Here is a 27,220-nt window from a genome sequence, read left to right as displayed (position 1 = left end):
TTCTACGGGTGCTACGGGTGCTACGATATGTCCTGGGGGGGTTTTCCGAGGGTTTTACATGGAAAATTGTATTGAGCACCTCTTGTTCCTGAGACATCTGATCTTGGTTGTGTTTATGATCTTTGCTCTCTGTATGCCCGGTAGGGCTGTTTTTTCTGGATTGCTGGATGTCACTTTACTCATGTTATGTTATGTTATGTTATGTGTTTACTGGTTTGCTCAATAAAGAAATATTATATATAAAAAAGAAAAAGCAAGTAGACTCAGGAGTAAACTAAGGATTTACTTCTTTACAGAAATGGTAGGTGTGTGGAGATGGCATTGACAAGAAATTTATCTGACTTCACAACAGCATGATGGCAAAAGCACAGAGGATCTTTAAGGAAAAAGAAGAGATAGCAGAGATTAGTAGTTCGTACAGCTGGGCGGACTGGATAAGCTGCATGATCTTTGTTCTCATTTTCTATGTAAATAATAATTCTCCAAACAAGGGGTTCAAAACTTTCCTGGTTCACTTTTCAGGTCTTTCCCATACACTTGGGATTATAATGGCTTATACTTCATAAAGAACCTTTCCCTATGCTCTTTTCCTCTTCCAAAAGGCAACAAATATAAAATTATTAGTTTACTGGGTTTTGTTTTATTCATATTTTTCTAGTTAACAATCAAAACAATTATCTCTTTTTTTATTTTAATGCAGAGCACTTAGCAACAAATAATTCCATGTGACAATGTTTAGATAGCATGTGACCGTATCCACAAAAAAGTTATCTGTGTAAAACACACTTGATAAATAATTAGCATTTTTAGTAAACTTAAATATACTTATGGAGAGGTTTTTTAAATTACTGTTAAAAATAGATCTTCCAATTCTCTCTTTTTCTTTACAATTCTTATTTTTATGTGTGCCAGCTTTAGTTTTCAATGATTTGGGTTTGTCTAGAGAGACAAAATGGTCTTTTACTCTTGGGTAGTGCATGCCTAGAGCTCTGTTCAAGTACAGATTTACTCAAGTGCAAGTTTGAAGGCTACAAGAACAATAAGGAAGAGATGAAAATGGCAGTACAGAGCAATATGGAATTCATCAATGACCAATTGAAGAGAAAAAGGTGAAGGTGGCAGTTCTTTGTTGATAGAGCATTACTATATGGTGAAACAACAGGTACCTTGAAATGTTACATATAGAAAGAAACCTTTTTGTTGGCACATAACATTTATCCACCTTTTTCATGTTACATGTTTATTTCCTTTCTATACACATCACATATTTTATTTTATTCAATAATCAACAGGTTTCTTGTTATACTAGTATGTTTCATACTTAGAGATTAGTCAAGTCATACAATTTGGCTATGCTTATTTTTCATTCTTGCACTCCTGTGTTCATACTCTTTCACAATGTATTTTTTTGACGTATTACACAGTTCTTAGTTACCGTATTTTCTCGCGCGTTATACGTGGTTTTTACGTACCGCGCATACCCTTGCACGTTATATGCGTGAGCGCGTTGTACAAAATTTTTTTTACATAGTTCCCCCCCCCCCCGATGTCCGATTCACCCCCCCCTGCAGGACCGCTCGCACCCCCACCCCGAAGGACCGCTCGCACGCACCCGCACCCCCACCCCGAAGGTCCGCTCGCACGCACTCCCACCCGCACCCGCACCCCCACCCTAAAGGACCGCTCGCACCCCCACAGCCTCCCGACCACCCCATCATGTAGAAGCTCCTACCGGTGTCCTGCTGCTTCCTCTTGGCGGTCCCGACTCCCCGACACGATCGGGGCAAGAGGGAGCTCAAGCCCTCTTGCCCCAGCCAACTGCGGCACCCCCGACACGATCGGGGCAAGAGGGAGCTCAAGCCCTCTTGCCCCCCCGACTCCCCGACACGATCGGGGCAAGAGGGAGCCTAAGCCCTCTTGCCCCGCCGACTCCCCAACTCCCCGACAATATCGGGCCAGGAGGGAGCCCAAGTCCTCCTGGCCCTGGCGACCCCCCCCCCACCGCTAGTTGTTCGGGCCAGGAGGGAGCCCAAACCCTCCTGGCCACGGCAACCCCCTACACCCACCCCGCACTACATTACGGGCAGGAGGGATCCCAGGCCCTCCTGCCCTCGACGCAAACCCCCCCTCTCCCCAACGACCGCCCCCCCCCAAGAACCTCTGACCGCCCCCCCAGCCGACCCGCGATCCCCCTGGCCGACCCCCACGACACCCCCACCCCCCTTCCCCGCACCTTTGTGTAGTTGGCCGGACAGACGGGAGTCAAACTCGCCTGTCCAGCAGGCAGCCAACGACGGAATGAGGCCGGATTGGCCCATCCGTCCCAAAGCTCCGCCTACTGGTGGGGCCTAAGGCGCCGGGGCCAATCAGAATAGGCCTGGGAGCCTTAGGTCCCACCTGGGGGCGGGGCCTGAGGCACATGGGCCCAACCCGACCATGTGCCCAAGGCCCCGCCCCCAGGAGGGACCTAAGGCTCCCGGGCCTTAGGCCCCACCAGTAGGCGGAGCTTTGGGACAGATGGGCCAATCCGGCCTCATTCCGTCGTTGGCTGCCTGCCGGACAGGCGGGTTTGGCTCCAGTCTGTCCGGCCAACTACACAAAGGTACGGGGAAGGGGGGTGGGGGTGTCGTGGGGGTCGGCCAGGGGGGGTCGCGGGTCGGCTGGGGGGGCGGTCGGAGGTTCTTGGGGGGGGCGGTCGTTGGGGGGGGGGGGGTTTGCGTCGAGGGCAGGAGGGCCTGGGATCCCTCCTGCCCGTAATGTAGTGCGGGGTGGGGGTAGGGGGTCGCCGTGGCCAGGAGGGTTTGGGCTCCCTCCTGGCCCGAACAACTAGCGGGGGGGGGTCGCCAGGGCCAGGAGGATTTGGGCTCCCTCCTGGCCCGATCGTGTCGGGGAGTCAGGGGGGCAAGAGGGCTTGAGCTCCCTCTTGCCCCGATCGTGTCGGGGGTGCCGCGGTTGGCTGGGGCAAGAGGGCTTGAGCTCCCTCTTGCCCCGATCGTGTCAGGGAGTCGGGACCGCCAAGAGAAAGCAGCAGGACACCGGTAGGAGCTTCTACATGATGGGGGGGTCGGGAGGCTATGGGGGTGCGAGCGGTCCTTCAGTGTGGGGGTGCGGGTGGGAGTGTGTGCGAGCGGTCCTTCGGGGTGGGGGTGCGGGTGCGTGCGAGCGGTCCTTCGGGGTGGGGGTGCGAGCGGTCCTGCGGGGGGGGGGGGTGAATCGGACGTCGGGGGGGGATCAGGCTTTCAGGGTTGGGACAGGACTTCAAGGGGGAGAGGAGAGTCGGGGCGGGCGAAAGGAGAGTCGGGGTGGCCAGAGGAGAGTCGGGGCGGGCGAAAGGAGAGTCGGGCAGCATGCGCGGTATACGGGTGTGCGCGGTATATAAAAATTTATGTACATAAATTTGTGTTTTTCGCGTGCTATACCCAGGTGCGCGTTTTACACGGGTGCGCGTTATCTACGTGAAAATACGGTAGTTTGTTTTTTACACATGCTTTTTGCCCTTAGATGGAGTCTATAAGCTTTTATAGCAAATTTGTAAGTGACTCCACAACAGTATACCCGTGGCTGATTACTTGACATCTTATCCTCACGACTCCATTGTTGTGTGTGCTTCCTTCGTCGTTGAGGCTTCCTTTTGGCTTCCTCTTCGGTTTATCCAATTCTTCTCAATAGCATTGTCTGCTCTTGCAGAACCTTCAAGAGGATACAACTAAATCTCCCAACTACAAAAAATCTTCAGTACATACATATTTTTCATTCCATGTTAACCTTCCTGGGAGTGAAAACTTGGAACAACCTCGCAGAAACAACAAGAACAGAGCCTAGTTACACCTTATTCCAGAAGAAACTGAAAACCCTTCTCTTTGATACCTGAACTTTACATGAATCTCTCAGTACACTCTTCCTGCTAGTCAGTCTCTTTCCCCTAATTCTCCTCTTTTCCCCCTACCTCCTTGACACTGTTCTGCTCTTTTCAACATTCTGTAAGTCACCTTGAGCCTGCATAGGTATGTGCAACACACAAATAGATTAGATTCGACGCACCCATCCCTGCACAGCAGCCCTTGGAAAATCATCCCATGGTCCAGGTAGCCAAAACGCTCTTGACAACACCATCCATGTAGCCACGCATTCATCTCCAGGATGCGAGCTTCTCTGCCCTGGTCTTTACCCTCAACAGGAAGGATGGATGAGAATACCATTTGTGCACCCGACTGCTCCACCTGTTCTCCCAGAGCCACAAAGTCGCTTTTGATAAATTTGCAAGGGTGCTTGGCAGTATCGTTAGTGCCAATGCAGAATCAGATAATAGTCATCAGGCTTGACGAGTCTCGGCAAGCCCTCTGTAACATTTTGAATTTTAGCACCATGCAGACAGCAAATTTCTCGTGACATCATGTCTGGTCTGCAAATGGATGCTTCTGCACCCCTCAGAAGGTAATCACCATCACTACCTTTCGCCTCCTGGTGATCATGGATCCATTAATTATTGGGATTTCAAGCTTTGGTCCTTCCTCTCCTTGGGATGCTCTCATCTCCTCCACTTCCAGGACAAGGATGGGGGGAATCACAGTACCAATCTTGCAGTGTTTTGCAATTTGAGTCCAGCTGTCTTCCCTCAGTACAGTCTCTTCTTCCCCACTGCTGGAAATCTTTTACGCCTCATGAACCATTTCACCAATGTACCTCTCATTCTCGCCACCTCCTCTCTCAGTTCCTTTACTTCCTTCATGAGAGATTCAAGCTGAAAACAGCTTGCACATTTTCTATCTGCACAGAGACAGAAGTTGTAACCGGAGCAACAGCTTTGGCGATACAATGTTTCCGAGCCATACTGTGGTACAAAGTACTTACACCTGGAAGAATAAAGGACAGAAAAATCCTACCAAAGTAAAGCCCTGTTCCTGGCTGGCTGAAAAGCCTATAAATCAAAAAGCTGTGCTTTGGGGTGGGCGAGAGGGAATTAAATTAACATTAGAGCCTTTCCTCAGCAGCTATTTGTGCCCTAATCTGATATTATGCCCTGAAATTCAACCTAAAACACTAATCTAGGCTAAAACATTTTATATATACAGTGGTGCCTCACACAACGAACTTAATTGGTTCCAGGAGCAAGTTTGTTATGTGAAACGTTCGTTATGTGAAACGCGTTTTCCCATAGGAATACATGTAAAAAAAAATAATTCGTTCTGCAGCATAAAATATGCTAAGATGACATAAAAAAAGATAAATTTTTGGTTATTATTTTTATTTAGATACATCTAAAAACATAATTGTTTTTTAAAACAACACACATTTTTTAAATTTAAAGACAGACTAAGTAGAGTCTAATTTTACAGTGAGAGGGCAGAGTCTCAGCGGCAAAAACTGGGACTTAACTGTTCATTTTTTTTTTTTCTACCGTGTTTCCCCGATGATAAGGCAGGGCCATCAAATAAGACAGCCCCCCCTTTTTAGAAAAAAATGTAAAATAAGGCACCCCCCCGCAAATAAGCCACCCACCGATACCTGCGCTTACCCGAATCGGGTGGTACGGTGGGTGACTCCGTGTGGTCCTTGGCACCCCCGACACGATCGGGGCAAGAGGGAGCTCAAGCCCTCTTGCCCCCCCGACTCCCCGACACGATCGGGGCAAGAGGGAGCCCAAGCCCTCTTGCCACCCGACTCCCCGACACGATCGGGGCAAGAGGGAGCCCAAGCCCTCTTGCCCCCCCGACTCCCCGACACGATCGGGGCAAGAGGGAGCCCAAGCCCTCTTGCCCCCCCCCCCCCGACTCCCCGACACGATCGGGGCAAGAGGGAGCCCAAGCCCTCTTGCCCCCCGACTCCCCGACACGATCGGGGCAAGAGGGAGCCCAAGCCCTCTTGCCCCCCCAACTCCCCGACACGATCGGGGCAAGAGGGAGCCCAAGCCCTCTTGCCCCGCCGATTCCCCAACTCCCCGACAATATCGGGCCAGGAGGGAGCCCAAGTCCTCCTGGCCACGGCGACCCCCTAACCCCACCCTGCACTACATTACGGGCAGGAGGGATCCCAGGCCCTCCTGCCCTCGACGCAAACCCCCCCTCCCCCCAACGACCGCCCCCCCCCCCAAGACCCTCCGCCCGCCCCCCCAGCCGACCCGCGACCCGCCTGGCCGACCCCCACGACACCCCCAACCCCCTTCCCCGTACCTTTCTGTAGTTGGCCGGACAGACGGGAGCCAAACCCGCCTGTCCGGCAGGCAGCCAACGACGGAATGAGGCCGGATTGGCCCATCCGTCCCAAAGCTCCGCCTACTGGTGGGGCCTAAGGCGCCTGGGCCAATCAGAATAGGCCCGGGAGCCTTAGGTCCCTCCTGGGGGCAGGGCCTGAGGCACATGGTCAGGTTGGGCCCATGTGCCTCAGGCCCCGCCCCCAGGAGGGACCTAAGGCTCCCGGGCCTATTCTGATTGGCCCAGGCGCCTTAGGCCCCACCAGTAGGCGGAGCTTTGGGACGGATGGGCCAATCCGGCCTCATTCCGTCGTTGGCTGCCTGCCGGACAGGCGGGTTTGGCTCCCGTCTGTCCGGCCAACTACAGAAAGGTACGGGGAAGGGGGTTGGGGGTGTCGTGGGGGTCGGCCAGGGGGGTCGCGGGTCGGCTGGGGGGCGGTCGGAGGTTCTTGGGGGGGGCGGTCGTTGGGGGGAGGGGGGGTTTGCGTCGAGGGCAGGAGGGCCTGGGATCCCTCCTGCCCGTAATGTAGTGCAGGGTGGGGTTAGGGGGTCGCCGTGGCCAGGAGGACTTGGGCTCCCTCCTGGCCCGATCGTGTCGGGGAGTCGGGGGGGCAAGAGGGCTTGGGCTCCCTCTTGCCCCGATCGTGTCGGGGAGTCAGGGGGGCAAGAGGGCTTGAGCTCCCTCTTGCCCCGATCGTGTCGGGGAGTCGGGGGGGCAAGAGGGCTTGGGCTCCCTCTTGCCCCGATCGTGTCGGGGAGTCGGGGGGGCAAGAGGGCTTGAGCTCCCTCTTGCCCCGATCGTGTCGGGGAGTCGGGGGGGCAAGAGGGCTTGAGCTCCCTCTTGCCCCGATCGTGTCGGGGAGTCGGGGGGGCAAGAGGGCTTGGGCTCCCTCTTTCCCCGATCGTGTCGGGGAGTCGGGGGGGCAAGAGGGCTTGGGCTCCCTCTTGCCCCGATCGTGTCGGGGAGTCGGGGGGGCAAGAGGGCTTGGGCTCCCTCTTGCCCCGATCGTGTCGGGGAGTCGGGGGGGCAAGAGGGCTTGAGCTCCCTCTTGCCCCGATCGTGTCGGGGAGTCGGGGGGGCAAGAGGGCTTGGGCTCCCTCTTGCCCCGATCGTGTCGGGGAGTCGGGGGGGCAAGAGGGCTTGAGCTCCCTCTTGCCCCGATCGTGTCGGGGAGTCGGGGGGGCAAGAGGGCTTGGGCTCCCTCTTGCCCCGATCGTGTCGGGGAGTCGGGGGGGCAAGAGGGCTTGGGCTCCCTCTTGCCCCGATCGTGTCGGGGAGTCGGGGGGGGGCAAGAGGGAGCCAGGCGGAGAGAGGGCAGTTAAGCGCAGTGCCTGCGCGGAAGGATGCAGCTCGGGCGACTTCGTTGTGTGAAACGAAGTTCGTTGTACGAATCAAGACATAAAGTTCGTTGTGCGCAGCGTTCGCTGTGCGAGGCGTCCGTTATGCGAGGCACCACTGTATATACACACACAATAGTCTTTAAGCCTGTTATATTAACGGGTGCTAGAATATATGTCTATCTTTCTTTCTGTCTCTCTCCTTCCAGCTGTCTTTCTTTCTGTCTGTCTCACTCCCTGGCCCCCTTTGGCTGTCTGTCTCTCTCCCTGCCCCTGTGTCTTTCTTCTTGTCTCCCCCCCTACTTCCCTGTGCAGCAGCTGCAGCTGCAGCATTGCCTCTCCCTCCATTTCCCTGTGCAATAGCATTTTTTCCCCTTCCCCACCACTTCCCTGTGCAGAAGCTGAAGCAGCATTCCCTCCCCCTCCATTTCTCTTTCAGCAGGAATTTTTCCTCTCCCCCCCACTTCCCTGTACAGCAGCCACAGTATTCCCTCCCTCTGCATGTCCCTGTTCAGCAGCATTTTTCCCCTTCCCCCACTTCCCTGTGCAGTAGCCACACCATTTCCTCCCCCTCCATTTCCCTGTGTAGCAGCATTTTCCCCTTCCCCCTACTTCCCTGTGCAAAAGCCGAAGCAGCATTCCCTCCCCCTCCTTTCCGTGTTCAGCAGCATTTTCCCCCTCTCCCACTTCCCTGTGCAGTGGCCACAGCATTCCCCTTTCCATTTCCCTGTTCAGCAGCATTTTTCCCCCCCCCCCCCTTCCCTGTGCAGTAGCCACAGCATTCACTCCCCCTCCATTTCCCTGTTTAGCAGCATTTTTCCCCTCCCCCCACTTCCCTGTGCAGTAGCCACAGCATTCCCTCCCCCTCCATTTCCCTGTTCAGCAGCATTTTCCCCTCCCCCCACTTCCCTGTGCAGTAGCCACAGCATTCCCTCCCTTCCATTTCCCTGTTCAGCAGCATTTTTCCCCTCCACCCACTTCCCTGTGCAGTAGCCACAGTATTTCCTCCCCCTTCATTTCCCTTTCACAGCATTTTTTCCCCTCCCCCCACTTCCCTGTGCAGCAGCAGGATTTCTCCATCCCCCTAATCTTCCCGCTGTCTGGCCGACTCCCTTGCCAGAGTTATTTTTCAGGTTAAAGGTGCCGCCGCGGCTCCTATAACGATCCCCGCCTGCATCGGAAGTCTTCTCTGAAGCAGGTGCGGCTCGTGACAGGAGCTGCGGTGGCACCTGTAAACTGAAAAATAACTCTGGCAAGGGAACCGGCCAACTGGCAGTTCCATTCGGAGCTTCGGTCTGCCCTGCTCCCTGCGTGCCTTGCCGTATTGTATTTTTTAGTTGAAAGACGCGGCGGCGGCTCCTCTAATGATCCCCTCCTACGTCGGAAGTCCGACGCAGGTGAGGATCGTGAGAGGAGCCGCCGCCGCGTCTTTCAACTTAACAGGACGAAAAACAACCCTAAACAGAACCCATTCCATGCAATACCTTGAGATTAAGCATCACTCTAGCCCCTACCAGCAGCCAATATCTAATATAATAAAATGGTAGCCGTGCATGCGCACTCCTACCTGCGGGGCCCTACAGCGCGCGGAAAACGGAACATGCAGGAGGGAGAGCGCATGCGCGGCTAGCGTTTTATTATATTAGATATAAAATCGGATGTATGTATGTATGTTCCAGCATAACTCCGAAATGCATGGATAGATTTCAATCAAACTTGGTTTACATATCAATTACTATCTGGGAACAAACACTATGGGGGTGGGAAGGGGGTGACATGTAAAGAATCATCGAAAAAGACAGATATTGCTTTGACCAATTGTGTGAAGTTTGGGGAATGATGTCACAGTCAGAATGATGTCAGTCAACAAATTTGTGTGATGTTAATCCTCAAGTGAATGTAAACCAAAACCCAAGGGAATCGATATCCGGGCAATGCCGCAAACAACTTTCACTAGGGTATGAGGGAAGGGAAGGGGGAAGGAATGGGAATTGCAGAGGGAAGGAATGGGAAAAGGCAAGGGGGGCAGAGAGGAGGAGAGATGCCAGCTTCGGGAATCATGCCACTCAGTCATTTAACAGTATATAAAGAAGTACAGCTGTGGTGTGATGTGGTGAAGCCTAAACAGAAAGTGAAAACTGAAAAATTGTGTGATGTTAATCCTCAAGGGAATTTATATCCGAGCAATGCCGGGTGATCAACTAGTACTTCATATAATATTTTGACCTAATATTGTTTCTCTTTTTCCCCTCACCATTCTTGGAATTTTGTTATATATATATATATTTTTTTCTTTATCTTAATAGTTTTTTTTTTAGTTAGATTGTGAGCCTTCAGGACAGATAGGGAAGTCCTAAGTACCAATATTTTATTGTAACTGCTTAGATCTGTAATATGCTTAAACGGTATATAAAATATTAATAAAACATAAACATATTAAGTATCCCGGCTATCCAAATAAGCTCTCCACATCAAATTAATGAATTCAGGAGAAAAGGCATTACTAGGCAGCAGTGAGTCCCCACTAGATAACTCCGCCTTACGTCTCTTGTGTTCCACAGCCTCCACCCTCTTGCATTTAGGTGCACCGTTGTTCTGGGGCTCTGGAAAGGATTTCTCCCAGCAGACAGGCCCCCCAATGGTTCCTGAGCCCTAGAGATCAAAGGGGAGGCTAAAGCTAGATGCTTCCATCTTCCCTTCACATGCTGTGTGGCACATGGCGCAACGATGCTCTTCAAGTGACCATCCAGTGCAACTCTGGGCATGATTTAGGAGTAAAAGAGCCTGAGGACTCTATCCCTGCCAGTTTTTTGAGGCAAAAAATTTGCAGGTTCTCGAGAACGTTGGGAAAAAATATCGGTAAATCTAAGATGGCCACGGCAGCAGCATTTTAGCACCCTAAAAACGGCTCAAAAACGACTTATCCTAAAGCTTAAAAATCCAGAAAACATGATTTTAGAAGTGGAGGGCACTATAGGAGTAGCATAAACTCTTAAAAAGAGAAAATTTCCCCATGTGCTCTAAATGTGTTGCAGCCTGCATCAGCTCTAAGAAGTAGCCAAGAATGGGAGAAAAAAACTCTGCCTCAATCAGCCATTCCTCCAATGCCAAGATCTTCAGGCTGCCAATTGCATCGAGGTCTGACTAATCCTCAACCCTTCTTGGAACCACACATGCAAAGTGGGGAGACAAAATCACAACCTGCTCCCTGAAGAACCATGTTGAACCCCCCTCTGGAAGCGTAACAGCCTGTGCTCAAGCCTCTGGATGCAGTAGGTGAACTAAGATATTATGGGGTATGGACCCTGAGCTCTACAAAGATCTCTGCAGGCTAGCCAAACAGGTCCCCAAGGGATTAATCTGCTGGCTCCAAGTCTGCTTCTCCATGCAAAGTTCTCCCTCGAACTGGGGAGCTCTGGTGCACTGATAGCCGCAAAAACCACAAAAAATACCAAATATAATAAAGAAATACCTTCTGGCTCACAAGTAGAAGGAAAATCTGAAGTGGACAGCAGAGCCTTCGGTAGGAGGAGAAGTTTAAAACCTGGAGTGGATTGCTTCTGCATGGCTCATGAGCCATGGGGAGAATACCCTACTGTCCAGAAAGACACACCTACAGCACTAGAAAGGCTATTTTTGTAGTGTACAGAAGGATTTTGAAGGGTTTCCCAGACAATGTATAGGGATAGCGGTGAGATGTGTACTTAGGGCCCTTTAACGCGAAGTCTACTGTATTGCCCCCTAGGGTGCACCACTACTCTGCTGGGATGTCTGTGTGGCCAGTCTCCTAACAATGATACCTCCTCTCTCCTCTCCTCCCCCCTCCCCAATATATCCTGACGTCTTGTTTTTGTCTGGTTTTCCCTTGGATATTTTTTTCCCTGAAAATGGTCCTAAAATTAAGACACATTGAGCTCAGATACATCTAGGAAATGGCCATTTTTGAAACAAACAGTTGAACTTTTTTCTGGTTTGAAAAAGGCCATTTTCTCTACTCGATTTTTCCTAAAACATCCAAAATCAGATTTAGATGTCATGCTGAAACTGTCCCTGTATAAATGTTTAGTGCTTTTTCAAATGTTGTCAGTACATATATTAACTGAAAATTCCAATGGCAAAATATGAAGAAGCAAAAAATAGACCCCTACCTGGCTTGAAGGTAATGAGACAGGATCTATTGGTGCATGTTCCTTCAGGGAATATCATTACCTTGAAATAAAAATCAATCTGTTACCGAATATACGTAGAGTGGACTATTTAAGGAAACATTTTTAACTTTCAGGTTTGATTTTAAAAAATTATTACAATTAAAGAGAACATGATTACAATTAAAGAGTCAAAAAGAAACCAAAATATATATATACCAATAATGAACGAAAGTCCAAACTTAAAGAAATTGGTATAAAATAGTGATAAACTCTCCTTAAACCACACTTAAGACGGTATAGAAGACTGTGCTTCCAAAGAATAATTAAATAAAAATCAATAAATAAGAGGACCAGTCAGTAAGGGCCCAGTGCCCTCGTAACAACCAATGGCCCCAGGCAGGTGTATATGGAGTGACAAGCACTTAGAAATAAATCTAAATAAACCCTGCCCCGTACATCATCTTGTCCTCATGTATCTATATAAAATAATAAATACTAAGGAGTACAACCACCCCCAGGTGAGTGTGGAAAGGAGAGGAAATCACTAAAAAGAGTTCTCCCAAAAGCTTATCCAAATAAAAAACATCAAAACCTAGGTGCAAAAATAGCAAAAATCACCAAAAGAAAAATGAATATGGGGTCCTCAGTCTCATCCACAAATCCAAATAGCGGTGAACCCTGAACACATATCACAAAATGTTCGTGAAAAATAACACAAGTGCTAAATCAAAGCAAAAAATAACACACACAGAAATCACCACCAAACATGAGCCACAAAGGCTCGCAGGTGTGTGAACAAGCAGTGAAAAATACTTAGCTCAAGCGGCTGCAGTTAATCCAAAGCGGAACGAAGTTCAAAGTTCACCAACCTTCACTGTTCGATTCCACTCGCTATTCAGTTCCGCTCGCATAATCCCACTCACTCAAATGTCGCTGTTTCCAATCCGTTCGCTGTTCAGATCCACTCGCTCAGTCCCGTTCACTCAATGTCAGTATTCAATTCTGCTCACTGTTCGATTCCACTCGCTCAATTCCACTCACTCGACAGGTCCTGTTTCAATGTCCTCATCAGGAGGAAGCAAATAATCAGCTATATTTGTTAAATGACTGAAAATTCAAAAGCCCAGCCCCCAATATCAGGGACGGAATAACCAACAGCCGCTGTTGGTTATTCCGTCCCTGATATTGGGGGCTGGGCTTTTGAATTTTCAGTCATTTAACAAATATAGCTGATTATTTGCTCCCTCCTGATGAGGACATTGAAACAGGACCTGTCGAGTGAGCGGAAGAGTGAGTGGAATTGAGCGAGTGCAATCGAACAGTGAGCAGAATTGAATAGTGACATTGAGTGAACGGGACTGAGCGAGTGGATCTGAACAGCGGACGGATTGGAAACAGCGACATTTGAGTGAGTGGGATTATGCGAGCGGAATCGAACAGTGAAGATTGGTGAACTTTGAACTTCGTTCCGCTTTGGATTAACTGCAGCCGCTTGAGCTAAGTATTTTTCACTGCTTGTTCACACACCTGCGAGCCTTTGTGGCTCATGTTTGGTGGTGATTTCTGTGTGTGTTATTTTTTGCTTTGATTTAGCACTTGTGTTATTTTTCATGAACATTTTGTGATATGTGTTCAGGGTTCACTGCTATTTGGATTTGTGGATGAGACTGAGGACCCCATATTCATTTTTCTTTTGGCGATTTTTGCTATTTTTGCACCTAGGTTTTGATGTTTTTTATTTGGATAAGCTTTTGGGAGAACTCTTTTTGGTGATTTCCTCTCCTTTCCACACTCACCTGGGGGTGGTTGTGCTCCTTAATATTTATTATTTTATATAGATACATGAGGACAAGATGATGTATGGGGCAGGGTTTATTTAGATTTATTTCTAAGTGCTTGTCACTCCATAAACACCTGCCTGGGGCCATTGGTTGTTACGAGGGCACTGGGCCCGTACTGACTGGTCCTCTTATTTATTGATTTTTATTTAATTATTCTTTGGAAGCACAGTCTTCTATACCGTCTTCAGTGTGGTTTAAGGAGAGTTTATCACTATTTTATACCAATTTCTTTAAGTTTTTACAATTAAAGAGAACATGATTTATATAAAATAAGATATTTTCCAGACACACTCAAATAAGACATCTACCAGAAGCAGGTAATCTCCTTGGACAGTAAACTAAGACAAAGTAGTCTGCTAGCCAACAGGATAGTGTGTGTTTGGTATCAGCAGCCTCCTGTTTATAAGGGTCAAAAGACCCTATAAGCTGAGTGGCCTTTGTATGAACTTTAGGCTGTTCCATATAGAAAGCTAAGACTCCTTTTCAAGATAAAGGGTATAAGAAGCTTTCACTTTTTTGTGGGCATGAGGCTTAGGGATATATATTGGCATGATGACCGACTGTTTAAGATGGAACTCTAATAATACCCAAAGAAGGAATGTTGGATGAATACACAGGACTACCTATTGTTGTAAAACTTTGTATAAGGCAGATCAATTACTAGAGCAGTGGTTCCCAAACCTGTCCAGGGAGAGCTCCAGTCAGTCAGGATACTCACCAAAAACATTTATCCCTAAATGGATTAGAGAGGTCACTGCATCGATGTCGGCTCCACTGCCCGGCAAAGCCAACATCAGCAACCAGACAATAAGCAAAGTGTAAGTCTCCATAGTAGGCTGGTGCAGCTCCAATGGCCATGTCTTTCTATCTCAAGATGATCTCCAGATCCTCCTGGAGCATAACTCAAAACTGTTCCTCAAGGATAGGCTTTGGAGAAGGCTGTGGCAGTTTAGTACAGGGACAGCCTGAGATGTAGTTGGTGTCAAATTGAGAGTAGGGTCCCAGTTACAAGGCCACTGACGTTATAAGCTACTGCTACAACAGAGAGGTGCCAATGCTTCTGGTGTATCACAATGCTGCAGTCTCAGCAATCATGGCACTGTGTATCAGAGTAGAAAGTATAACATTAAGGTTCCAGGTGACAGCAGGTTTTGTCAAAACCTGGAATAGGGACTACCCTATACTAAGAGTTCAACTTACGAGGAGCCACTAGAATTGTAAGTGGCGTTTCCAAATTTTTGTAAAAGGTCTCCTGTAGAATGTCATGAATAGGGAGCCTGAGGAGTTCCTTAGGTGGCTGATCATAATCTAAAGCATCTAGAAACTTCTTAGACCATTTAGAGTCAGCCTGATGAGGAATAGACATGGTCTCAGACATTTCCCTCAAAAACTTAGAAAACAAAGATTTCGCAGTCAAAACAGGAAGCTCTTGAGAAGGTTGGTGAAGAGAATCCTCTTCTGAAGAGCCATCACGGTCGGATAGAACAGGCTCTGAATCTGAATCATCCAAGAGGTCTGAATCTTGGGTTGTTCGACACCGAGGAAGTGGCACCGAAGGTGTTTCAACTTCTGCAATACTTTTCCCGACCTCACCGGCATCGAGTAAGGAGATGTCTGAGTTGAAAAAGACCGGTGTCGGTGACTGGTAGGTGTCGGTTCTTGGTCATGCAGTGATGGCACCAATGGAGATTCCATGACCGGCTCAACCGGTGTCGAAGGCTCAGACAGGATTAGTGCCGGTGGAGTCGATGTCGACATGGGAAAAACTTGAGGCAGGAGCAAAATTTGCAAATGGTCCCATAACTCATCCCTAAGCAACTTCTGAATCTGTTGCTTCAAAGTATGCACCGGTACCACTGGCTTCTCTGCCAGTACCTTCGGTGCGGTTCTACGCTCTGGCGATGAGGAAGCCAAAGTTGAGGTACTCACCGAAATCGGGGTGGAACTTTTTTGGGTTTCCTCGAGGTCAGCAGGACTTGGCTCACTGCTGCTTTGACCTGAGGCCCACTTACCCACTGTGAGTTGCGACAGTGGAAATAACGTTGGTGGATCCACCCTCTGTGTCGTCTTGGTCGGTGCAGTCTTGGGTGTTGCGGACGGTGTCAGAGATGGACTTAGCTGAATAGTAATCTTTGCTAAAGTAACCAGTTCTTTAGGGTGTTTCTGAAGGAACGAACAATGGGAGCAAGAGTCGGCACAATGCTCGGGTCCCAGAAACTGCAAGCACCAGCGGTGAGGGTCGGTTAACGAAATGGCCCAAGCACAGCAACTGCACTTTTTGAAACCCATCAATGGCCAGGACATGGATAGGAAGACAGTCACTGACAAATCAAACTCTATGGTAAAAAAAAGTCCAAGAGGGCCAGATCCCACGACGGGAAAATAAAATAGAAAATACAGTGGTACCTTGGATTACGAGCATAATCCGTTCCAGGAGCATGCTCGTAATCCAAAATGCTCGTTTATCAAAGTGAGTTTCCCCATAGGAAATAATGGAAACTCGCTTTGATACGTTCTCCCCCCCCCCCCCCACGAGAACCGGCATTGCCCCCCTGCGATCCGGCACCCCTCTCCCCGCGATTCGGCACCCCCCGCCACAATTGGATCTGAATCTGCGATTGGGCACACACCCCCCACCGTGATTGGGTACCCCCCCTCTGATTCTTACCATAATCTGGGCATCGGCACCGGCATGTCCTGTACTTGGTGCCGGTGCCCGAAGATCGGCCTCCTCTTCTGCTGGGCCTTGAGCATCTGCGCTTGCTCAAGGCCTGCGAGTTCACTGGTGCCCGAAAATCAGCCTCCTCTTCTGCTGGGCCTTGAGCATGCGCAGATGCTCAAGGCCCAGCAGAAGAGGAGGCCGATCTTCGGGCACCGGCACCAAGCACAGGACATGCTGGTGCTTGTGCCCAGATGACTGTAAGAAGCGGCGGGGGGTTCCCAATCGCGGCGGGGGGGGGGGTGCCGGATCGGGGGGGAGGGTGCCGGATCGCGGGGGGGGGGCGCTTGTAAATCGAGCCACGCTCGGTTTCCGAGGCACCGATTTTACAAATGTTTTCTCGTCTTGCAAAACACTTGCAAACCGGTGCACTCGTACACCGAGGTACCACTGTACTGATCTTTTTTTTTTTTAATAAAGAAAGAGATAAACCAAGAAACAAAACATGACAAAAAAGTCACAATCCGCGAGAGCAGGAAGGCAAGCAAAGAAAAATAAACTTCAACAGAAGCTAAAGTGCGTCTTACTAGCCCCGTGAAAACTAGAAAACTGAGGGACCATGTGACCACATCGGGCGAGAAGTCTTAAAGTGGCAATGCACTTTTAAAGTGGTCCAAACCGGGGCTCCATTGGTGACGTCACACATACGTGAGAATATGCTGTCTGCTTTTACTGGGCTAACTGCTTTATCTCAGGACATGAAGGCAGCATATTCTTACACATGGGTGACCTCCAAGCTAACTATAAAGGGATGGGGGAGAGTTGGCCTTTAAGAAAACAAATTTTGCAAAACCGACTGGCCGAAGTGCCCATCTCGACTGGAAAAAATTTCTAGACACTAATGTGAAGTGAAGGTATGAACTGAGGACCAGGTGGCAGCTTTGCAGATTTCTTCAACAGGAGTAGATCTGAGGAAAGCAACAGAAGCTGCCATAAAACGGACTTTATGAGCAGTGACACAACTCTACAGAGGCAGTCCGGTCTGAGTAAAGCAGAATGAGATACAAGCAGCCAACCAGTTGGAAATTGTCCTTTTGGTTACAGGATGACCCAACTTGTTAGGATCAAATGAGATGAATAGTTGGAGAGATGCTCTATGAGGCTTTGTCCAATCAATGTAGTAGGCCAAAGCACGTTTACAGTCCAAAGTGTGCAGCACCATTTCTCCTCGATGAGAATGAGGCTTAGTTTGAATATGGTTTTATAATTAACTGACCATGATAGTAAATTATATATATTTTTAAATGGTCATGTTAATCCATTGGGGGATTCTTGTTCTCTATGAATTTGTTTACATTTTGGGTATTTATAGTGATATGCATATAGTGGGATTTGGGTTTAATTTATAATAAGGAACTATATGAATTAACTTCAACTCTAGAACCTTTGTTTATTTTATTTGTTCTATGGTTCTGAATTTTCACTTCATTACATTTGGTGTGTACTTATGAGTTTAACTATGGTTAAGGTGAAGCAAGCCCTTATAATGGTGTCATTTATTCCTTATATTTTCCATTTGATGGTGTCTAACAGTAGATTCTTTATGGGTGTTTATTATTATGATTCATAACTATTCATTTTGTTATTGGATAATTTCTGGGAACATGGCTGATATTAGTTAATAGAATCTCATGAATTTTGATATTCTTAGTAAAGTTCATAATGAATTAATTACATTTTTATTTTTTTTACTATCTTCATGCAAATGTTCATGTCCTAGAAGGTATGATTTGTTTTGTTCTTTAAAAGAAACTATTTAATGATAAATGGTAATGCATTCTGTTTATTAATTACTTAAGATGAATTAACATTGTATGGTATTTATAAACTACTGTGTTTTTATACTTGATCTTATTAATATTTTGCAGAACATGGAGGATTAATTTGGGATAAATTAAGGTGTTTGGGAGGGGAGAGATAGTCTAAATGTTTGCATACAGGTTTTCATGTGATTTACAGGGTTGGATTGGGGGTGAGAAGAGGGGGATTTATTGTTTAGGGTCCTAGATATGTGTGGAAATTTTATTTTTAAATTTGGTCAATAGGAAATTATTGGTTAATTCTTTAGAATTTTGTAATCAAATAAAATGGTTTTAAAGTTATATTCCTTAAATGTCAATGGACTTAATCATCCCATAAAAAGGAATAAGATTCTTAATTTTTTGAAGAAACAATAAGTGGAAATTTATTTCATACAAGAGACTCATCTGTCAGCTACTGAGGCAGCTAAATTGGAAGGTGGGTGGATAAAACATTGGGGGGGGGGGGTTTGCACCAGCAACAGGAAAGAAGGCAGGTGTGGCAATCCTAGTTAATCGGAAGATTACTACATTTGATAACTTTTGGGCTGATCCCATGGGTAGATGGCTCTATGTTAATATGACTTCAGGAAAAGGTACCCTGATGCTTCTTAATATTTACACACCTAATTCTAATCAGTCAGAGTTCTTTAAAAAACTCAAACAAACAATTTTGTCACTGGCTACAACTAATCTAATTGTAGCTGGAGACTTCAATGCTGTCATGGATCCAATAATGGATAAACAACCAAATAGGCAATTAAAATCATTAGGTCTGGATAATCTTGCATTTACATGTGGATTAAAGGATATAGGGCGGATTTTACTTTTTAATGCTCGGGAATTTTCATTTTGTTCCCAAGTTCACAAATTATTTTCAAGAATTGATTATTTTTTTATTTCAGATCATTTAATTCAACAGGTCACAAAAGCTAGCATAGATCCGATCATACTGTCGGATCATGCTGGCATTTAGATAGAATATCAATTTGCTGAAGAAGATTCTAATAGACCTGTTTGGAGATTCAATAATACACTGCTTGCAGACTCAAACTTTCTTGAGGAAATTCAGATGAAAATGAATGAGTATTTTCAGTTCAACACATCGGAGGAAACCTCTTTGGAAACTCTATGAGATGCGTTTAAGGCAATTATGTGAGGGCAGATCATTTCATATTCAGCGCATGTTAGAAAATTACTGAGATTAGAGTTTTCCAAATTAGAACAAATTATTACTGCCTTAGAATCACAATTGGTTTTAAAATGGGATCATGATACCTTGAATGCCCTGATGAAGGCTAAATATAAATATAATGAGATTTGCTCATAATTGGCTAGGAAAGATTTGTGGGCAGTGTATTATGGAAACTTGAATAAAGCGGGAAGAATATTGGCTAATTATCTTAAAGCAAATAAAAAAAGAGTAAAGATTGCGGCTATTACTGATGGAAAATGAAAATTGTTTACCCATATTTCGGATGTTTTAAAGCAATTTCTGGATTATTATAAAGCTTTATATTCTTCTGAGCTATATTCAAATAAAGAAAATGAAGGAAGAGAATTTTTTAATTTAATTAATGGGCCAAAAATTCCAGAACATATAAAGGAAAAACTTGAGGCGCCTATATCATTTACAGAACTCTAGTCAGAGTGGCCTTGCTATGTGGAGCCAAATGAGATCCCTGTACCACAAATGCAGAGGCCAATCCGGAGCCACTAGGATCACCTGCCCAGAATATTGAGCAATGCACATATTGAGCTGGATCTGCTTCGGGTAGTGATGGATTTACAGTGGAATTTTTCAAATCTTTTCAAACCATACTGTTACCTCATCTTTTTAAATTATATCAATCACAACGGACAAAAAGATATCTGGTACTATGGCAGAAATTTAACAATAGTTTTGCCAAAGCCGAACAAAGATCTTATGTTGGTGTCAAACTACAGGCTTATTTCTTTAATTAATGTAGATGGAAAAATTGTAGCTAAACTATTGGCTCTAAGGTTAGCTAAGGCTTTCCCTTACATGACTGGAATGCACCAAACGGGTTTCGTTGCTCAAAGACATTCTTCAAATAATACCAGATTGGCATTTCATATGCTAAATTTAGCAAAAACAATGGATGATCCAGCCTTCTCTGCCTCTTTGGATGCAGAGAAAGCCTTTGATCGTGTAGAATGGACTTTTATGTATCAAGCAATGGATTGGTTTGGAATAGGATCTGGATTCATTCAAATGATTTAAACTTTGTATAGTTCCCCTTCTGCCAGATTACATATTAATAATACTTTCTCAAAACGTTTTTTTCTCTGAAGAGAGGAGTTAGACAAGGATGTCCCTTATCTCCTTTGCTTTTTTATATTGTTTTGGAACCTTTGTTGGCAATTCGGCAGACAAATGAGATACAGGAAATTTTGTATGCGGGTCGAGATTATAAAGTTTCAGCTTATGCAGATGATATTTTGCTTCATTTGAAGAATCCTGAAATCAACCATCCCTCGTTTACTGGAATTGATTGTTTTGAAAAATTTTCAGGTTATAAGATAAATTGGAGTAAATCTGATGTTCTTCCATTGAATGAACATTGTGTAAAAGCTTTATTTGATCCATTCCCCTTCTTTTGGAAGGAAGAGGGATTAAAATATTTGGGTATAATGATTCAAAAAACAATGGAAGATACAATGACAGTAAATGAAAAATCCTTATTGTTGACAGTTAAAGATGTGTAAACATTGGAACCCTTTACATTTTTCTTGGTGGGGGAGAGTCCAAGCCATCAAAATGATGATTTTTCCTGTGGTTTGTTACCAAATGAGTATGTTACCAGTTTATTTCCAAAGCTCTTTTCATCGAATATTAAATGAGATTCTTACAAAATTTCTTTGGCTGGGTAAAACTGCTAGAATAGCCTTAGTATCTTTGCAAAAATCACAATCAGTGGGAGGGATAAATTTTCCAAATTTTTACAGGTACATTTCTCAACTCCGTATCCACGGGGGTTAGGGGCAGAGCCGGCCCGCGAATATTAAAAAACCGCGAATAATATTCAGGCTGGTTCTGCCCCTAACCCCCGCTTCCCCCCGGCTATTTTAAACCCTGTAAGTCCCCCCTTAAGCCTTACCTGGTGGTCTAGCGGGTTTTCAGGGCAGAAGCAATCTTCCCATGCTCCTGTCCCGTGCAGATTGCTCATAGGAAATGGCTGCCTTGAGCTCCCATCGTAGAATCGAGAGACTACGGGAGCTCAAGTTAGCCATTTCCCATGAGCAATCTGCACGGGACAGGAGCATGGGAAGATCGCTCCTGCCCCCAAAACCCACCAGACTACCAGGTAAGGCTTAAGAGGGGGGGGGGTGTCTTACAGGGCTTAAAATAGCCTGAAAAATTAAAATTGTTTTTTGGTTTTAAAATCGTGAATAATCGAATCCGCGGATGCTGAAACTGCGGATTCAGAGGGGGAAGTGTATCATCAAGCATTTATATTGTGTCAGGGTATGTATTGGATCCTTCCTGAACTCATGGAGAATCTGCCAGACTGGTTGATACTGGAAAGACATCTTTTGGCCCCATTACGTCTTAACCATGTTTTGAGTATCAAGTTTCCTCGAATATACAAGGACAATATTATTCTTCAATCTACCTGAAAGACATTAAAATCTATTGATGCCCTAACTTCGGTTTCAGTACAACAATCCACATATCAATCCCTATGGTTAAACTCCAAAATAAAAATCGGCTAGTCTAAAATCCTCTGGAAGCATAGGTTGCAGGCAGGCATATGTACTTTAGATGATGCAATTCAGAATGGGAAAATGGTAAATTTATTACAATTGCAATAATCTTTCGGCATATAAAAATCTCAAAATTATAAATGGTTGCAGTTGAAACAGGCCATTCAGAAAGGGTTCCCTGATTGGCGTAACTTTAAAAAATCAGTATAGCTTGCTGGACCTATGTTATCAGACAGATTTGCAAGGGCATCAGACAGCCAAGTGGTATAAATTAATATCGGAATATTTGAATAAGAAACCTAAAACAAGTTTAAAAGATATTTGGAGCTTTGAGACAAAGCAGCAGATTTCTGCGGTGTCAGGTCAAAAGCGCGCCGGGACAAAGGCGCGCGCAGACAACTGAGCGCAGCGCGGAGGCGCACGCCACAGAAAAGTACTGTTTTTACGGCTCCGATGAGGGGGCGAGGGGGAACCCCCCCACTTTACTTAATAGAGATCGCGCCGCGTTGTGGGGGCGTTGTGGGGGGTTGTAACCCCCCACATTTTACTGAAAACTTCACTTTTTCCCTGTTTAAGTTTACAGTAAAATGTGGAGGGTTACAACCCCCCAAACCCCCCACAACGCCGGCGCGATCTCTATTAAGTAAACTCGGAGGGCTCCCCAACAAAACCCCCCATTGGAGCCCCTAAAAACTGTACTTTTTTTTGGTGCGCGCCTCCATCTTGCGCTCAGTTGTCGGCGCGCACCTTTGTCTTTCGCAGAGTTGTCTATGAACCGATTTCTGCTACTCAATGGCCATGGATTTGGACTTGGAGAATGAGATGTACAGCGTCAGCCTCTATGAGACAAACTTGTTTTTTTCTGTTATATAGAATTTTTTGGACCCCAGTTCGTTTACAAAAGTTGGATAGTTCAAAGTCTAATAGATGCTGGCACTGTCATCTTGAAGTAGGGACACTGGATCACTTGTTGTTTTAATGTTCCTTGATATTCAACTTTTGGAAGTCTTTTTTAGGTAAAATTAATAGGATATTGGAGGCTTCTTTGCCACAATCGTATGACATTTTTTATTTGGGACCTTATTGCAACCTAAGAGTCCAATTGATTCAAAGAAAAACAGACTGCTTCTTATTATGATGGGGGTAGCCTATGCAGTTATTAACAAGAAATTGGAAGAACTGGGACTGATTGAACTTTAACTTTTGGTGGGAAACATTATGTCAATATTATAGATTTGAAAGAATAAATTCTGAACAAATGGGACATAATAAAAAAAAATGTAATGAAAAATGAGGTTAATTAGCAGAATTTGTTAAAACTGAGTAATCAAATAAGCCTTTAATTCTTAATTGACCATTACACACATCCAGGGAGGGGGGGAATATACTGTGTATCATTATTTGTTTGAATGTAAGTGCTGTTTAATGCATTAATTGATTGTATATTCTTTGTACTTTGTATTTGATTTGAAAATTAATAAAGAATTACAAAAGGAAAAAAAAAAGAATGAGGCTTAGGGAAAAAAACTGGAAGAACAATGGACTGATTAAGATTAAGTCTGTAACTACTTTCGGTAGAAACTTAGGATGCATGCGAACCACTTTATCATGGTGAAAAACTGTGAAAGGTGGATCTGCGATCAACGCCTGTAGCTCACTGACCCTCCTGACAGAAGTGAGCGAGGTGACAAATTTGAGATGAGTAGTTGACATTGGTTCAAATGGTGGCTTCATCAACCTTCATCACATTAAGGTCCCAAACGACAGGTGGAGGCTTGAGAGGTGGTTTAACATTGAAAAGTCCTTTCATGAATCTGGAGATCAATGAATGAGCAGCGAGAGGCTTTCCCTCGACTGGTATGTGTAAAGCTGTAATAACACTGAGATGGACTCTCGTAGATGTAGATTTAAGACCAGAATCAGAGAGATGGAGAAAATAATTCTAATGACAAGGAAGCTGGATCATAATGATGATGACAGAGACACCAGGAAGAAAACCGAGTCCACTTTTGTTGATAATACTGTTGAGTGGCCAGCTTCCTGGAAGCGTCAATAATAGTGCGGACAGGCTGAGAGAGCAATGATGTCAGCCCAAGAAATACCAAGCTGTCAGGTGTAACGATTGCAGGTTGGGATGAAGAAGAGCTCCTTGATTCTGTGTAAGTAGAGTAGGAAAAATTGGAAGAGGTATGGGTTCCCAGGTACTTAGTTGAAGTAGAAGGGAGTACCAATGTTGTCTGAGCCACCGAGGAGCTATGAGTATCATGGTGGCTGACTCCTGCTTGAGTTTGAAAATAATTTTCAGGATGAGAGGAGTGGGAGGGAATGCATAGAGGAAAAGTTGCGTCCAATCCAGAAGAAACGCATCTGCCTCCAGGCGTTGAGGAGAGTAAAGCCTGGAACAGAAGCGGGGCAATTTGTGGTTGTGGCGAGCTGCAAATAAGTCCACCTGAGGAGTGCCCCATTGTGCAAAGATGGACTGAAGAGTTGTCAAACCGAATGTCTATTCGTGAGGCTGGAGAATCCTGCTGAGGTTGTCTGCCAAGACATTCTGTATGTAGACTGCTCTCAGAAAAATGTTGCAGGTGATCGCTCAAAGCCAAATTTTTTGAGCCTCTTGACAAAGGGGAAGAGAGCCCGTGCCTCCTTGCTTGTTGATGTAGTACATCACTACTTGATTGTCCGTGCGAAGGAGGACTTGATCGCTCAGCAGATGTTGAAAAGCTTTCAGTGCATAAAACATCGCTCTGAGCATGTCAAAGGAGCTCCTGATTGCTGAGGCCCGACTTTAGTACAGGAAAAGGCGGTCGAAGCATACCTCAAGTGATTTCCTTCACTTTCTGGCACTCCAGCTGCCCTCTTATGCCTCCCCAGACAAAAAACCATATTCGCGGGAACGGAACCCCCCACAAATATCAGGGAAGTACTGTTTTCAATTTAACAGCGGACTACAGAAAATCGTGGGAATTAACATCAGATTTGTGAGTGAATTTATTCAGGGGCATCAGTTCTGTGTTAGAGGTATTGAGCTTGTTCCCCAATATACTTGAGTAAGCATCAATTGTAGTCATTAACTCTGGCAATGAATCTGGTGTGGTATAGATGAGCACATCATTGGCATAAGCCGAGAACTTAACTTTCAAGCTTCCACATTGGACCCCTTTTATGTTAGTTGTTTCTAATGGAAATGAGAAGAGGCTCAAGAGCAAGGCTGAACAGAAGTAGGGACAGGGGACACCTGTCTTGTGCCTCTAGTGGGATGAAATGAAGTAGAGGTGACGCCATTGATTCTAATGTTGGTAGTAGGAGCTGTATAAAGTACCTTAATCATGTTTCTGGAAGCAGCATTAAATCCAAACCAGGTCAATGTGGCAAAGATGTAATCCCACTCGACCTTATCGAATGCTTTTTCAGCATCTAGTGCTAATGCCAGAAATGGTGAGTTAGCATGATTTGCATGTTGAATCACATCTGCAAACATCCTAGAACTGTCACTTGATAGACGACCTAACATGAAGCCATTCTGTTCCAATCGAATTAACATGGGCAATAACCGCTGAAGTTGAGAGGCAAGGATTTTTACATAGATTTTAGCGTCCACATTTAAAAGCGATGATGCTAGCCTCTGTGAACGTACCCACTACTTGCCCAGTTTGTATTAAGTGAGTGAAAAATGAAATAAGTCTAGGTATCAGTAGATCTTAGAACAGAGTAAAATTCTGAGGTAAGTCTCCTGGCCAGGAGACTCTCTCTTAGCCATGTCTTTCAATACTAGACAAGTATCATCTGATGTGATGGGTGAAGACAGCAAGTTGTTATCTTCCTCAGAGAGGCTGGGATGTGGTTTATCAGACAAACTCCACCATACCAGATAAAGAGCGTTCTGAGGTGTACAAATGTTCATAGAATTTCTGGAATGACAGAAATCTGAGTGAGTTCTGAGATTGGATTGCCATCAGAATCAACAATCGTATATATGTTGGTCTCTCTTCATTAACTTTCAAATATCTGGCTAGAGCACTACCAGACAGTAGTAGCTAGCCTGCTACATGAAGATGACATTACCAGCCTTTTTATTAGCGATTCAGCTACGTCGCCCGCAGCTCCCCTTTCTGCTTTCCACGTCTGCCAATGACGCAACTTCCTGTTTCCACCCGGGTGAATTGCAGAGGCAGACACGGAAAGCAGGAAGAGGAGCTGTGGGCGATGTAGCTGAATCACTGCCGAGGCCGACAGTTTTTTCAGCTTCACAGAAGGTAAAGGGAGAGAAGGCTGGGAACATGCTGGGCCATGGGGACTATCCAGAGCTTTGGCACCGGGCCATGAGAAGGGAAGTTCCCGGACCATGACTCCCAGGCCGGGAACACCCCTCTCATGGCTGGCACCTGGGGGGAACATTACTAAAAATATTTTTTTACATTGGGGGGGGGGGGGGTGTCAAAAATGATGGCAGGGGGTGTCAAAAAACAATGGGTCCCGGGTGTCATATACTCTAGGTACGCCTCTGGCTGTGTATCCAACCATTAAGTTGATTTTAATCCATCGGCCCTCCACATCAGTGGTTTGGGAAAGCAATTTTATATCTGATTAAGATCTTATCAGAACAGCTGTGCCATTCTTTTTTTGTAAAGCAGGTGATGCTATGACTGGTAATGACCATTTGGTCTTCAGTTTAGCTGATTCGGCAGCATTCAAATGGGTTTCTTGAAAACATACTATGTCAGGAGATTTCTTGGATACATAATCTAATATCTTTTTATACTTAATGGGATTGTTAAAACCCTTGACATTTAAGGATACTATTTTAGCATCAGATTATCCAAAAGTTGAGATGCAAAATCGCAACAGCTTTTACATGAAACCATTGATGAGATATAACACAAATCTGAGAAAAGAGAATGATATCCAGATTTACAACAAAACTATATAGGCCCACAAAGGGCCAGTAACAGAAAAATCCCATGGGTGGAGAGTACATAAGTGCAGCACATGACCGGCAAAGTTGTATTATACATTATCTTATTCATCTTCAAAATTCCCAAGTACATGACTAGGTTAAATTATTAAGATCAAGCAGCCTAATGGGATATTACAATGGAGACTTACAAAAATGGGCAAAATGGGCAAAGACATACACATATCCTATAGCAGTGATGGCTAACCTTTTTGAGCCTGAGTGCCCAAACTGCCGCACAAAACCAAAGAATTTTCTCAAAGTGCCAGCACGTCAATTAAACCTTAATAACAAGATTTTAGTATCTAAAAACTCTTTATAAAGTTGCCTGAACTATGTAACATCATTTTTAAAGGTTGGAATCTTTGTATTGTCAGAGAATCAATTTGATTCACAATCCTTTGGTTTTCATTTCAATTTATTGGCAATTTATAATGTTTTAATGATTTCATTCATGGGCCGAATACACACATACTTTTCTCTGTCGCCGCACTCTTTGACC

The 27,220-nt window shown here is 45.7% G+C and overlaps 1 protein-coding gene across 3 annotated transcripts in view; it reads right to left on the bottom strand.

Annotated features, from left to right (window-relative positions):
• Positions 1–27,220, bottom strand: part of LPCAT1 (lysophosphatidylcholine acyltransferase 1) — a 579,323-nt gene that overhangs the window by 405,932 nt on the left and 146,171 nt on the right. For all 3 annotated transcript variants that reach the window (XR_004537978.1, XM_033929666.1, XM_033929665.1), the window contains exon 5: positions 11,677–11,737. Coding sequence is in view for 2 of the 3 variants with exons in the window: in XM_033929666.1 (XP_033785557.1) it covers positions 11,677–11,737 (61 nt within the window). In the remaining variant the exon portion in view is untranslated. The remainder of the gene's footprint in view (positions 1–11,676; positions 11,738–27,220) is intronic.

Source organism: Geotrypetes seraphini, chromosome 2 (assembly GCF_902459505.1).
Source record: "Geotrypetes seraphini chromosome 2, aGeoSer1.1, whole genome shotgun sequence".
In the NCBI taxonomy this organism is placed as follows: domain Eukaryota; kingdom Metazoa; phylum Chordata; class Amphibia; order Gymnophiona; family Dermophiidae; genus Geotrypetes; species Geotrypetes seraphini.
Note: the sequence above shows the minus strand (reverse complement) of the source record. Positions and strands in the feature narration are given on the sequence as shown.